The sequence below is a fragment of the Elephantulus edwardii genome, unplaced genomic scaffold (genome assembly GCF_000299155.1).
Source record: "Elephantulus edwardii isolate Elephantulus edwardi_28Jun2011 unplaced genomic scaffold, EleEdw1.0 scaffold00044, whole genome shotgun sequence".
NCBI lineage: Eukaryota > Metazoa > Chordata > Mammalia > Macroscelidea > Macroscelididae > Elephantulus > Elephantulus edwardii.
Genome location: NW_006399794.1, coordinates 10,069,967 through 10,085,358, shown reverse-complemented (window position 1 = coordinate 10,085,358; position 15,392 = coordinate 10,069,967). Strand labels below are relative to the sequence as shown.

Sequence of the window (15,392 nt, the reverse complement as noted above, 5' to 3'; positions counted from 1 at the left end):
ACTCTTACTGAATAATTTGGACTCATTTCATCCTCATGTTAGATTGTGGAAAGTAAGGCATAGAGGGTTAAATAAACACCAATATTGCAAACTACTATAAAGCTATAAAATCTGACAAGAATGACTTAGTCACCACTCTCATTTGAAAAGTCTTATGAAAACCAGCTTCTCACATGTGATTTCCAAGTTTTCTACTCATTTTTGTATTATTTTATTATCTAGAAGATTATAATTTTCAAAGAATCGTTTATGTTCTCCTCCTGTTAGCCATCATGTCTGGGGTCAACTGCTCCAGCCTGACCCCGGGATTCTTCATCTTGAATGGCATTCCTGGGTTGGAAGCTGCACACATCTGGATCTCCCTGCCATTCTGCTTCATGTATGTCATCGCTGTCATAGGGAACTGTGGGCTCATCTACCTCATCAGACATGAAGAAGCTCTGCATCGGCCCATGTACTACTTCCTGGCCCTGCTCTCATTCACTGACGTCACTCTGTGCACCTCAACTGTACCAAATATGCTATGTATATTCTGGTTCAACCTCAAAGAGATTGACTTCAATGCCTGCCTAGTCCAGATGTTTTTTGTCCACATGTTGACTGGGATGGAGTCTGGGGTGCTTATGCTCATGGCCCTGGACCGCTATGTGGCCATCTGCTATCCCTTACGCTATGCCACCATCCTCACCAACCCTGTCATTGCCAAGGCTGGTCTTGCCACCTTCCTGAGGAGTGTGATGCTCATCATGCCATTCACCTTCCTCACCAAGCGCTTGCCCTACTGCCAGAACAACTTCATCCCTCACACCTACTGTGACCACATGTCTGTGGCTAAAGTATCCTGCGGCAATTTCAAGGTTAATGCTATTTATGGCTTAATGGTTGCTCTTCTGATTGGTGTGTTTGACATCTGCTGTATCTCAGTGTCTTACACAATGATCTTGAGGGCTGTCGTGAGCTTGTCATCTGCAGATGCTCGTCACAAAGCCTTCAGCACCTGCACCTCTCATATCTGTGCCATCGTGATTACCTATGTCCCAGCCTTTTTCACTTTTTTCACTCACCGTTTTGGGGGACACATTATCCCACACCACATCCACATCATTGTGGCCAACCTTTATCTGCTCTTACCTCCTACAATGAACCCAATTGTTTATGGAGTAAAGACCAAGCAGATCCGGGAAGGTGTGATCAGATTTTTATTTGGAGATAAGACTGTCTATACATAAGAGAACCAAATTATCGAATAGTTTCATTTGCTTAAGGAGGAAAAGAAAGAGGAGAAAGGGCAAAGAAAGGAAGACGTGAGTAAAGTGGTATTTAAAACGAGCCATTCTGAGCCATTTTTCTGAAGCCTTTGCAAGTATGAAGCAGAGAATCAATGTTTCTTGTCAGAAAATAAGTCGATGTGCTGAAGATGAAAATATAGAAGTCACATAGCTATTCTTTGTACAGATTAAGGTTTACATGAAAGTTTTTAGATAGAGGAGTGTGGGTTAGATTGAGGGGTGTCACACATATGTGGACTGTGTGAGAAGAGGGAGACGGTAGTGACATGGAGTGAGTATATCCTTTCCATCAAGACAGACTCTAATTAGATCGAGCACATTCTTGCCCTGTGTAAGGAGGGCTCAGTATTGCAATATCTTCCAGTATTTGTAAGACAATCCAGATTCAGATGTAGAATTTTTATAAAGTTATTTTTATTATTAGGTATAGTATCTTTAAAAATACTTTCTAATTTGTACAAGGCAGATCTGAAAATTTTGTTCTCCCTAGAACCTACTTAGAACCCATGAACCTCTGTTTAAAATGAACCTAAAAATGTCATTGTTATTTTATCAGTCAACACAGCAAAAGCATTTATTGGATTATTATTGTATGTTAGAAGTAATTCACTCACGCACCCACTCATTCTTTCTTTCTCATGTAAGACTTATTATTGGCCTCATTAGAATTAATCTTTCCAGTACTATTAAAATTGAACTCATAACAAAGAGGGAATTTAATAGAAATGTACATGAAACATTCTGCTCTAATAAAAACAGGGAGCTTACCAGATGAAAATTCCGAAGTCATGGTAAATCTTTTAGACTTATGTTCATTGCCAACTGTGCTATGTAATTCTAGAACTATCTTGTTGGGAAACACTCTGCCTGATATACAAAGAAATTTCTAATACATAGTTTTTATGAACTTTTCTCACGTTCACAAAGTCTTTAATTTTTTCCTCATTGTCAAGCAAGGACCAGAAAAATCTTATTTTAAAAAATTCTTTATTTCATACACTATTTATTCCTTTTCAATTCAAAGAACTTATTTCTCCTCTCATGATGGGCAAGTTACATTCTTAAACAACTTTTGTGATTCTTTTATAACCTCTATATCATGAGTGCACTTTCTCCTTGTCTACCTGTACCATTCTACGTCCTTTAATAAATACTGCAAGCCCTTCTCTTACTTTTTTACTCTTGACTACGTCTGTTTTTGTGATTACAGGTCTCTTTGTACTTTCTTTGTTGATTGATTTCACACTTACCTTTCTTATTTTATTGCTTTCTTTTGTGATTATAAACTTCCAACAGTGTTTAAAAGAGATATCTAATGCATAATTGTAAGGTTTAAAATGTTAAAAATAATAAATTATTACTTTAAAATGCATCAAGAATCAGATGAAAAGATTTACTATTCCCTTTACTTTCCATAAGTCCTTAGTCCTTAGAGTAACAATTTGATTTTTTTCTTCCAAACACATTCAGTGATTGTTTCTCTTGTGTAGGGTCTCTAGATAGTACAAATGGTTTTCTCTCATGCACTAGTCAAAAGGTTGGTGGTCATACTCACTCAGAAGTACTGCTGAAGAAAAGGCCTGAAAATCTGCTTGTGTTAAGATGACAGCTTAGGAATGTCCACTATGCAGTTCTGCTCTGTAACACAGTAGGGTACATTAGTTATAACTGACTCAAAGTAACTATCAGTACAAGAAATACTCTTTTGAATAAATTATCTTTGTGATAATCAACACTCTCTACAATTGTGTGGTACATTCTACATATCCTTTTTCCCCCCCCAAGGTCACAAATACCTTTAATGAGGTGTTTTTATTTCATTTGCATTTAATTAGTTTTTTTATGTAACTCTAATTTATTTACAAAGTTTGAATACATTGTTTTTCACAAAAGATCCTTCCCATTTTCTTCACCCCACTCACCCATCGAATTATGCAAACCTATGACTAACACCCTACCCACCATCCTGACCCCTCTATTCCCACCCCCACTCCCCACCTTGGATCATCATACTCATTCTAGAATAATGGTTTTATACAGTATTTGTCCTTGTGGGACTGAGTTAGTTCACTCAGCATAATGCTCTCCAGTCCCTCCCAAATTAGGTAGTAATTCACAAAATGATTGATCCTGCATATATATTCTTGAAAGCATTCAGCTGTCTCTCCCTCCTGTACCAGTTTCCCCTTGCTCCAAATCATGATATTCCATATGTAATAATACTACAGCAATTATTTTTATTAAAAGAAAATTAATAAAAACTAAAAGGGGAAAAAAACAGTCTCCAAATTGACACATAACTCTTATTCTTTTTAAAAAATTCTAAAAAGTATTTTCAGTACATAGAGCCACAGCACTTGGAAGATTTAATGTTTTTATTTTTATTGTTGTTGTTGATTGACTGAGTTGAGCACGACTCATAGTTACCCTCTGAACAAAAGGCCTGAAGCCCTTCTGCAATTATTGACATTTATCAAAGTTCATAGCATTTCTGGAGGCATATTGCTTAGGAAGTATATGTCACTCCTGTTTCTAAACCTGTCATAGAATGTTATTGGTTAAGTAATCTGTCATGCATAGCAACCCTATGTACAGTAGCTTTGAACCGTTCCCTGTCCTGATCCAGTCTCACTAAATCTGACCAAAAAAAATCCCCAACGCCCCAGTCACTGTACCTATCCAACTCATCCTGGGTCTTCCTCTCCTGCACTGTCCATCCACCCTTCCAAGCATGATGTCCTTCTCCAAGGACCTATCTTTCCTGGCCACATGCCCAAAGTAAGTGAGGTGGGGCTTCAAAATCCTAGCCTCCAAGGAGAGACTTGGTTTTACCCTCTTAAGACAAACATATTTGTTTTCTTGGCAGTTCATGGTATGTTCAAGACTCTTCTCCAGCACTACAACTCAAAGGCATTTATTCTTCTGTCATCCTTAGTCACTGTCCAACTCTCTGAAGCATAACAAGTAATTGAGAAGACTATGGCCTGGATTAGGTGCACCTTTGTATCTATACTGACATCATTGCTCTTCATAACTCTGGAGAGGTCCATGACAGCAATTTTCCCAATGCAATTCGTCTTTTGATTTCCTGACTGCTGGTGCTAATGACCAAAATGGATGTCAGAAGAAACTCTGAAATTTACACTAGAATGTTGAGGAGGGAAGGAGGGAAGGAGGGAAGGAGGGAGAGGGGAGGGAGAGAGAGAGAGAGAGAGAGAGAGAAGAATCATAGAGTAAAAGAGATGAACAGATTTCAAAAGGCAGCTTACAAAGACAAAGCAAAGTAAGCAAAGTATTATAGTGAAATTTGCAAAGAGTTGGAGTTAGAAAATCAAAAGAAAAGAACTCAGTGGGCATGTCTTAAGCTGAAAGAACTGAAAAAACAAATCCAAACTTCGAGCTGCAATACTGAAGGAAACTATGGGCAAAATCTTGAATGATACAGGAAGAAAATGGAGAGAATATACAGAGTCACTACATCAAAGAGAATTTACTGACAAGGAACCATTTCAAAAAGCAGTTTATGATCAAGAACCGATGCCAATGAAGGATAAAATTCAAGATACACTCAAGGCATTGGCAAAAAATAAGGCCCAGGAATTGATAGAATATCAATTAACATATTTCAACAAACAGATGCAACAAAAAGATGTTTATTTTTGTTTTACTGACTGTGCAAAGGCATTTGACTGTGTGGATCATAACAAATTATTGGTAACCTTGAGAAGAATGGAAATAACAGAATACTTAGTTGTGGTCATGTGAAACCTATACCTAGGTCAAGAAGCTGTTGTATGAACAGAACAAGAGAACACCGCATAATTTAAAATCTGGAAGGGTGTGTGTCTAGACTGTATCCTTTCTCCATACATATTCAATCTGTATGCTGAGAAAATAATCTGAGAGGGTGGACTTTATGAAGAGGAATGTGGCATCAGGATTAGAAGACACAGCAACAATCTGCATTGACACACTATGCAGATGAAAAATCTTGCTTGCTGAAAGTGAGAAGGACTTGCAACACTTGTTGCAGAAGATTAAAGACGATATTCTTCAATATAGATTAAATTTCATATCAAAAAGGCAAAAATCCTCACAGCTGGGCCAATAGACAATATCATGATGGATGGATAAAAAATGAAGTTGTCAATGATTTCATTGTTTTTAGGTCTACAATCAACACTCTTGTTACCAAATGTCAGGAAATCTGCCAAGGATCTCTCCAAGGTATTAGCGTTACAGTTGGGGCTAGGGTTAGAGAAATGATATCAGTTTGAAGACCAAGGTATATCTGATTCAAGCCATAATCTTTTAAATTACTTTCTGTGCATCTGAAAGTTGGACAATAAATAAGGATGACAGAAGAAGAATCGATGCCTTTGAGTCGTGGTGTTGGAGGAAAGCACTGAATACCCCATGGACTGCCAAAAGAACAACAAATATGTCTTGGAGAAAGTAAAACCACAGTGATCCTTGAGGCAAGAAGGTTGAAACTTCATCTCAAATATTTTGGACAAGTTGTTAGGAGAGTCCATTCTTTGTTAAGGACATCACTCTTAGAAAGGTGGTGGAGTTAAACCCTATATTTGAATAAAATATTATCTCATAATTTAGTACCTAAAAAAATCAACACTTCTCAGCATCAATAGCCAAAGTCAAGGTCTAGAATGAGGTTTTGGTCACTAAATATTTATTGTGACTCATATTTTAAATCTTTGGGCTTTCTTATTGTTGAAACTCTAATTTAAAAAAAGGAGAGTGTCCTATAGTTATTGTTAATGACCGTAAGAAGGAGTTTTCCAGAAAGAGACAAATTCCACCAAAGACACTCTTGAATTGGGCTGGAGCTTAAATGCAGGTTAAATTAGAATCGCTACCTCAGTGTTTAAGAAAATAGACAATACTGTTTATTCAGCTGATGATTCAAACACTGGTAATTGATAAACACTAGTGAAATGCACCCTTTTCTAACTCATACCACCTTAGATATGTAGTTCTACTGTAACAGAAACACCACAAATTTCTGACTTTGTTTTTGTTGGGTGCTACTGAACTATGACTCTTAGCAACCTTTCAAGCAACAGATCTGAGCCTTACCTTCTCCTGCCCCATCCTTGAGATCTCTGTCATGTTCAAGCCCATTGTTGCAGTCACTGCCAATACAACTTATGGAGGGTTTTCCTCTCTTTTACTGATGATGTTCTCCTAATGAAGTTCCCTAAGTATGTGAGACCAAGTTTCATTGTCCTTGCCTTTAAGAAGCATTCTGGTTACACTTCCTCCAAAACAGATTTGTTTTGTTCTTTTTTCTGTCCATGGTATATCCAATCTTTTCACCAACACCACAATTCAAACCATCAATTCTTCTTCCATCTTGTTTTTCAGATCCTTAGGGAGCAATTTAAAATATCATGGTTTATATCAAACATACCTTAGTCTTTAAATTCACATGTTTTTGGACTTTAACACTCTAAGTAAATTCTCAACAACAGTTTTGTGTCCATAATTTAGAGGGACACAATACAATCTATACCACATAGCAATATGAAAACATAATTTCATAATTTTCCTCCTGAGCTTAGAAACTTCATTTTTAGATGGCCCATTGTTGCTGGGACACTATTCAACTGCATTAAGTGGGTATGAAAAGGAGACAGTTGAATTTTATAGTACATGGGACATTATTTCTCATCATCAATGTCCCTTTCTGAAGTTAATTACTGCAGGAAGGACCAAGTGAGATCACTGTGCTAGCAGGTGGGCTTTCCCAATTAAAGGAAAAACCCTCATGCTATGTATTGTATTACAAGTTATGATTTATGAATAATAAACCCTAGCGTACCATGAGTATTTCAGAATTGTACCCTTCTCTGTGAAATCAGGGTCATTTTCCACAGATGTGACCCTGGGAAAATCATAAGCCTCTGGTAATCTAAAGTCATCTGATGACTTGGAAGCCCTGTCAGAAATACTAAATTCCAAGTGTGTATAACACTGCATACCAATTCAAGCATTAGGACAATATCTCTTTATTAGGAAATCTTGCATCGTGTACATTGGGGATCAGTCATCATCATGAGGAGTTGTACTGATAACCCACAGGCTGTGCTGCTCCGATGATCCAAATCCACTAGCTGCTCTTTGGGAGAAAAATAGGCAATCTCCTTCTGTGAAGTTTACCTCCTCAAACACCCAATGGAAAGCCAGTCATGAGTCAATTCTGACTTGATGGCACTATGTATGTGTTAGAGAGAAGGACAGATGGTATCCACAGAAACAGGGACTAAGAAACATCTGGAAAGGTTAACAGAAAGGCAAATTATATGTGCTGGCTCTACTTGCTGTCCCTAAATGTGTGATTGACCTAACTGCTCAATGATACCCACACCCAGAATAAAATTATTCATTCTATTTTATGTCTTGGAATTGGTGACCAGTCCCTTTTTAAAATTATTATTAATTTTAATGAAAACTTACAGAGACTTTGGATTTTGATTCATTCATTGTTGCACTTGTCTCCCAGCCCAAACTTCCTGCTAGTTCACTCTTCTCTTTGAAAAGTAAAAGAAAAATTATCTCATTGGTATAAAATCCCTCCCCCCAAGTCCACTCCACTATGCAGCCTTTGTTCTGGACTCCTGTCATGACAAAAATACCTAATCACATATCCCTTTTAAAAAGTTCTCTCCCAGGGGAGCTCTGGTGGCCTAGTGGCAAGGAGCTGCAACTACAATTCCAGAGGCTCACGGTTTGAATCCACCAGATGCTCTGCCAGGGAAGGAGGGACAATCTCCTCCTGTACCAGTCAGATCTGATTTGACGGTACACTCACACACAAAAATAATAAAGTAAAAAAATTTTTAAAAAAGTTCTCTCCCTCATCTGTTTCAATGCAGTATACATAATTTATCCTATCTTTCTCAGTCTCCTCCCAACCCCAATGTCAGTCCCATTTATAATAGTGGTACTATGCAATATTTGTCCATTTGTGACTAAGATATTTCACTCAGCATAATGTCTTCCAGGGTCACCCATTTTGGATAATATTTCATGAGTTCCTTGTTTTTCAATGCAGCATGGTATTCCATTGTGTGAATATATCACAACTTCTTCATCCATTCGTTTGCTGATGGGTATTTAGGTTGTTTCCAACTCTTTGCTATTGTGAACAAAGCTGCAATAAACATGAGTGTGCATATATCTACTTGGGTGGCAGTTATGGTTCCTTTGGGGTATATTCCCCAGTAGTGGAATTGCTGTGTCAAATGGTATTTCTATTTGCAACTTTTCGAGAAAGTGCCATACTGCCTTCCATAGTGGTTACACCATTTTACACTCCTACCAACAGTGGGTAAGGATTCTGGTTTCTCCACAACCTCACCAGTCCCTTTTTAATCATCCATTAGTTTAACTTCTGATGAGGTTAGTTATAAGGCTATCAGCATTCTAAATTTTAAATGTCTGGAATTCTAATGAAAGCCTGAGAGAATAATGGTTACTTCAATAAAAAGGGGCCGATTTTTAAGATACCTTACAGATTTGACATTCAGAGTAGAAGTTGGACTCCTAGAGAATACAATGAATATTGTCTGTAGGAGTCAATCTAGTCACTACTGGAAGAATCCTGAGACAGTGTTACCAGTTCATCATATCACATATGGCAGTAATTGCTTAAGTATTTCTTCTACTTATCTTATTCTCCTGCTTCTCTGTTTTCAATGTTGCATTTGCTAGCATGTGTTAACTACATATGAGTTTCCACCAATACTGCTACTTTACTGATTTGGTAAAACTACTCATCAGTGGTGTCTGAATCATAGGGAATGTCAATTAAATTGGTCTGAACTAAAGTTATGTGAGGAGAAATAGCTGAGCTCTCACTGCTAACATGGAAGACTCTTCCTACCAGGCTGCACTGTTTTAAGATGTTATAAAAGGGGATACTAGTCTCTATGTGTAGTTTTAGAATGCAATATATAATGGGAACTGGGAGGTTCTAGAAGACTAAACATGTCTGATGTTGGCCACTTTGCTTAGTTAATAAAGTGAAAGTGTCTCCAAAGCCTTGGAGCACTGACACTAACTACTTTTCAATACTGTTTGTGTATGCCATTATTGTTACACTTGTCATTTTAGATTCATTAACTCTACAGACTTTATCATAATATTCCAATTATGTTTTCTAATTGTAACTCAAGACTAACATCTTTTTGAGAGTTTAATTCTAATGGGTTAAAGTGTAGCTCAGGAATAGGTCTATGGGGATGGTCAGAATAGAAATTAGTGAAAGGTGGCAGCCATAAATCCCATGGTTCAGAAATAAAGTCACAGGAGGATTGAACATCTTCTTTAAGGAAGGGAACCTTCTAGACCACAGGGATTAATGGCTGTAAGGGTGATGGGCCAGTAGTGGAAGCCTGCTGCAATACAATAATAAACTTCCCTTTGTAGGGCTAACAAAGAGAATGAAGTCAGAAGGAGAGATAATGCAGTAGTCTAATCATGACTAAGGCAGGTAACACTGTGTAAGACAGATCTGAAAGAGACATGAATCAGAAATGAGACAGGGAATCTGAGATGTGGTGATATAAGAAGGGTTAAGATAAAGTTGTACCTGTAACAAAAAGAGGAATTTACCATGCAGCAGAAGCAAAATGGAGGTGTTTGAATGTTTTTGGTAAGGCTAAAGTCTTCCGTCATGGGCTCCTAAAATTAAAAAAAATTTAAAAAGCAACAAAGGATATATTCAATATTAGACATTTGTTCCTAACAATCATTTTAGAATAAATGTCTCTAGAAGTTTCAGTCAAAGCCTTGGTAAAACTTTTGGAAGTGAGTAATTTCGTCATCTACCCAGAGGACTAGAACAATCTTTCTCTAGTCTCACTCAATCTAGAAGCTCACGGCATATACCAGCAAGGTAACCTTTAAATTACCAGCCCAGCTGTTTAGTGGAGAAGAAGCAGGTAACAGAAAGCCAAAGGCATCAATTCTGTCCGTTTTCTTCTCACAATTCAGTTTCCTGATTCCCCAGAGAGAAAGAATTGATTTCCCTTAAAGCCCATGTTTCATAGCATTATTAAGTAGAAAGTGATTATTACTACTTTCAGTTCATAAAAGAATATATTGCATGATGTCACTGTTGTAGAATGGGTCTGACATCAGGGTTGGGGTAAGACTAAGAAAAAACTAGATAAATTATGTATACTGTATTGAAACGATGAGGGAAAGAACAGATTAGAGGCGATATATGATTGAGTATTATGGTTTAGCACAGGAGTCCAGAATTAATGTTGCATAGAGACTTGTACTCGGGGGAGGAGGGGAATGGGGGAATTATATACCAATGAAGGAATTTTTGTTTTCTTTTTCTTTTCAAAGAAAGGAGCGAACTGGTGGGGAGGGGTGGGCAGGGAGAAAAGTGCAGCAAGGAGTGAATGGAAATCCAAAATCTCTATTAAAATTAATAAAAAAAATTTAAAAAAGAATATTCTGTCTATACTGTAACCCTAAGTGTATTTCTTTTAGATATATCTCATTTTCATTGATAAATCTAAGTTAAATTATGTTAATTTCATGTTTCTGTTTAAATACCCCTTTGTTAGAATGGATTCCTTCTTGATCATATTTAAAGACATGAGCTTTAGAGCCCTTGTTTAATTTTCACACTATATTTTACTTTAAAGTACTTTTAGCTCATATCTACTTGGTATACAAAAGCATACAAAGAATATATATGAATGTACATATTTAAATGTGCTTATTTTATTTAGATACTCTTTGTTTCACCCCAAAGCAATTTTTAGATTAAATAAGAAGCTTTGATTTGTTTGCTATACCTCAGAAGAATTAAATTACTATTAGACTGATGTAAAATCTCCTTTATGGTTTCCTGATGATTTCTGCTAGAAATATATTGTATTTAACCTTACTATATAACATTTGAATTTTTAAATAGTTTGTTGCATTGTTTTCTTTCTCTCAGATTTCAAAAGAAAAGAGATATGTCACACTCAAATTATACCAAGTTCCACCCCTCCTCTTTCCTTCTACTGGGGATTCCAGGCCTTGAAGAGATGCACCTCTGGATTGGGTTTCCATTTTGCGCTGTATATTTGATCGCCCTTGTGGGAAACATCACTATCTTGTTTGTGATCCAGACTGAAAATAGCCTTCACCAGCCCATGTTTTACTTCTTGGCCATGTTAGCCTCCATTGATCTGGGACTGTCCACATCTACCATCCCCAAGATGTTGAGCATCTTCTGGTTTAATTTAAGAGAGATTAGCTTTGGGGGCTGTGTCGCCCAGATGTTCTTCATTCACATATTCACTGCTATGGAGACTGTTGTGTTGGTTGCCATGGCCTTTGATCGCTACGTTGCTATCTGCAATCCTCTTAGGTACAGTCTAATTCTCACTAATAGGACCATTGGCTTCATTCTGGTGGTGGTGTTTGGTGTCAATTTCATTTTGGTTGTTCCATTAGTTTTTCTTATCTTGAGGCTTCCCTTCTGTGGACACCATGTAATCCCACACACATATTGTGAGCACATGGGGATTGCGCGTCTGGCCTGTGCCAATATAAAGGCAAACATGGTATTCGGATTAGTTCTTATATCAATGGTACTTGTTGATGTAATTCTGATTGCCGTCTCCTATGTGAGAATACTCAGGGCTGTCTTCTGCCTTCCTTCTCGAGATGCCAGACTCAAAGCACTTAACACATGTGGCTCCCACATCTGTGTAATCCTGGCCTTCTTCACACCAGCTTTCTTCTCCTTCATGACCCACAGATTTGGCAGAAATGTTCCCAGATACATTCACATTCTCCTGGCCAACCTATATGTGGTTGTCCCACCCGCCCTTAATCCAGTGATCTACGGGGTCAGGACAAAGCAGATTCGGGAGCGGGTTTTAAGCATCTTTTTTAAAAAAGACTAGCATAAGTGGCCTCAAAAAGGTACCATTCTATTAAAGGGAAAGGGATTGTCTTTTGTTCATCACTACTGTAACTCAAAACAGCAGTGGACAATGACTCGTAGTGACCCTATGAACAACAGATCTGAACCTTGCCATCCTCACAATCTCTGATATGCTTGAGTCCATTGCTACAAACACAGTGCCAACCCATTTTGTTGAGGGTCTTCATCTCTTTAGTATTATGGCTTTCCTAATTTCTCTAGACACTGAACCACAAAGAACAGAAAGTGATTCATGTCATATAAAGCACTATGACCATTTGGGATACCTAAAATCTGGGGTGGATTATTTGTAAAGGTTTCTTAGAATTATATTTTTTCCCCCTGATTAATATATAGAGAGCAGGAATTGATTATGTAGTGGTAGTTGTTGTTGTTGTGTACCTTAAAGTCAGAACTGATCCATAGCTGACACTCTGGTGGGTGTTCAGAGGGAGTTAATCGCACAGAAAGAGATTGCCCATCCTTCTCCTGCAGAGCAGCTGGTGGCCTCAAACAGCATGCCTTCAATATTGCAGTACAGCTTCTTGCCACTAGGCTACCAGAGCTCCCTTGGTTATGTGGAACAAAAGATTTCTTTTCTTTTCTTTTGCAGATAGTAAACTATGTTGGCTGTATTATCAAACTGATCAATATCCATTCATCAAGAAGTATGGATTGTTAAACACTTGTGGGTTTCTTTCATTAATTTTAATTAATTCTTTTTATCCATAAATGTTTATTGACAATTATATGCTAAAACAGAAAGGACCTAGAAATTTAAAAAAAGATAAAATTTTGGAGAAATTTTATCATAATTCTATAGCACAGAATATAATATTTCTGGGTTTGTCATATCTAGGGAGCTCTGGTGACTTAGTGGTATGGAGTTGTGCTGCCCACCCAAAGGTCTGGGGTTTGAATCCGCCAGGTACCCCATGAGAGAAAGATGTACAGTCTCCTCTTATACAATTTTCTGCCTCTGAAAACACTGAAGATTCAGTGATGAATGAATCAGTTCTGACTGGACAGTACATAACAACAACAGAATTGTAATTATGCAGTCTTCCTATAAATGACGAACTGTTCTAAGTAAATTTCCCTCCTCATATATCTTTATGTGTACCACAGAAAGCGACCAAAAATTCATTAACATGCTAAAGAATTATTGATGCTCAGGACACCCTCAAATGCGTGTATTCCTTTTCATGTCAATTATATTTTCAAAGGCCAAACATAATTTTCTAGAAGTATTTGCTCATAGTCTCACAAATTTTATTAACATTTCATTCTTGCTAATAAAAGTAAGGCTTTTGTAATTTCCAGCCCTTTCACAATTTGTAGTTCTTGTGATTGAAGAGTCTCAATATCCTATATATTTTTTTTCTATTTTTTGTCAATGTTCAATGTATTTTGTTACTGTTTACTGTCAGAATCGTCTTACATTGTAGGTGCTTAAAAAACTGATATAATCTCTCAATGTTCAAATACAAAAGAAATAAAAAGTAAAAGAATTTTCCACATATGACTTGACAAAATTTTACTAGCAGAGAAAACTAGACAGTTGCAGGCAAGCAGGATCCTGCACTGTAGAATATCTGATGTGAAAATGTCTATATTTCCTGTGACGAGGCCTGAAAACCTACTGGAGGGTCAGCAATAGGTTGGTTCCTACTTAACAACAAACAACAACAGTACTGATAATTGAAGGTAGCACTATCTGACTGGGGTGCTCTGAGTCCAGACAGAGACTCACCTGATTTTTGAGGCTCACACCTTCTGTCTGCTTTAGGATGCCTCTTGGAACCCTACCCATTCTCTTCCCTGCATTCATGTGGTTTAGTGAATCTCTCAAGGAGCTCTTGCACTAGTACCCAATGAGGTATCGGGGTCTTTTAGCTAGACTCAATTCTAGGGAGATGGTGGTCTAGAAAATGGCTAGTACAGTATTTATTTCATGGACTTGTTAAAGAATTGGCTGCCAGTTGGCACTGGTATGCTAATTTTTGGTTATTGAAATTACTTACAAAAACATAGGGACCTACAAAAAAATTGACAGGAGACATGTACAGTTTATGGGACATTCTGAATCTATGTAATAACTACTCAGACTAACATCTTAACACTACCAAGAAGCCAGAGGAGGCCCCATGACTCTCAGGTCAGTATAGTCTCTAATTAATTTTTCTTTTTTAGCTACTGTACATTTGTTTAGTTTATAAATTTCATATGAATTAATGATTGGACTTTTTGCTTAAAATTATGCCTTGAGAATCACTTATGTCACTGTATATACCTGTAGTTTGTTACTTTTAAATGTATAGCATTCCATTATATAGAAATAAAAAATCTATCTATTTTGAGCAGGCATTTGTGTTTTACCCAGTTTTTTTACTATTATGAACAAAACTACCATGAATATTCTTGTGCATATTATTAAATATTAATGTCAATTATATTTTTTAAACATGCAATTTCTAGGTGAGAGGAATGGTGTCTTTAGTAGAAAGTAAAATATCAGTTTTTCAAAATTGTGTACTTTCTCCATTTGTACCAGTTATGTACAAAAATTTCAACTACCACCAGCTTCACAAGCACTAATAGGAACTGATAACTTATGATATTGTGAATTCTTTTGTTTGACCATTTTCTATTTGTATATCCTCTTTTACTTATTTGGCTATATGGATCATAACAAATTATAGGTAACTTTGAGAGGAATGGAAGTCCTAGAACACTTAATTAATCTCATACAAAACTTATACCTAGACCAAGAGATCATTGTGCAGGCAGAGCAAATGGGACACTGCATGGTTTAAAATTAGGAAAGGTGTGCATTAGAGTTGTATGCTTTCTCCATAGCTAGTCAATCTGTATTCAGAGAAAATTATTTGAGAAGTTTGACTCTATGATGAATGTAGCATTAGGATTGGAGGAAAACAATAACCTTCATTATGCAGATGACACAATCTTGCTTGCTGAAAGTGAGGAAGTCTGGAAAAACTTGTTGCAGAAAATCAAAGACTGTGACCTCCACTATGGATTGCATCTCATTGTTAAGAGAGCAAAGATCTTCATGTGGGAATGATATGCAACACCATGAGAGGTGGAGAAAAGATTGAAACTGTCAAGGACTTCTTACT

General features: G+C 37.1%; 2 protein-coding genes across 2 annotated transcripts; both read left to right on the top strand.

The window, feature by feature from the left end:
* Positions 1-272: 272 nt before the first annotated feature.
* On the top strand, positions 273-1,229 carry LOC102867675 (olfactory receptor 52N2-like). Its single transcript, XM_006885645.1, has one exon. The coding sequence runs from the start codon at positions 273-275 to the stop codon at positions 1,227-1,229; it is 957 nt and encodes a 318-aa protein (XP_006885707.1).
* Positions 1,230-11,293: 10,064 nt separating this feature from the next.
* LOC102843227 (olfactory receptor 52E8-like) lies at positions 11,294-12,232 on the top strand. The gene has a single exon (XM_006885481.1). The coding sequence runs from the start codon at positions 11,294-11,296 to the stop codon at positions 12,230-12,232; it is 939 nt and encodes a 312-aa protein (XP_006885543.1).
* Positions 12,233-15,392: the final 3,160 nt, after the last annotated feature.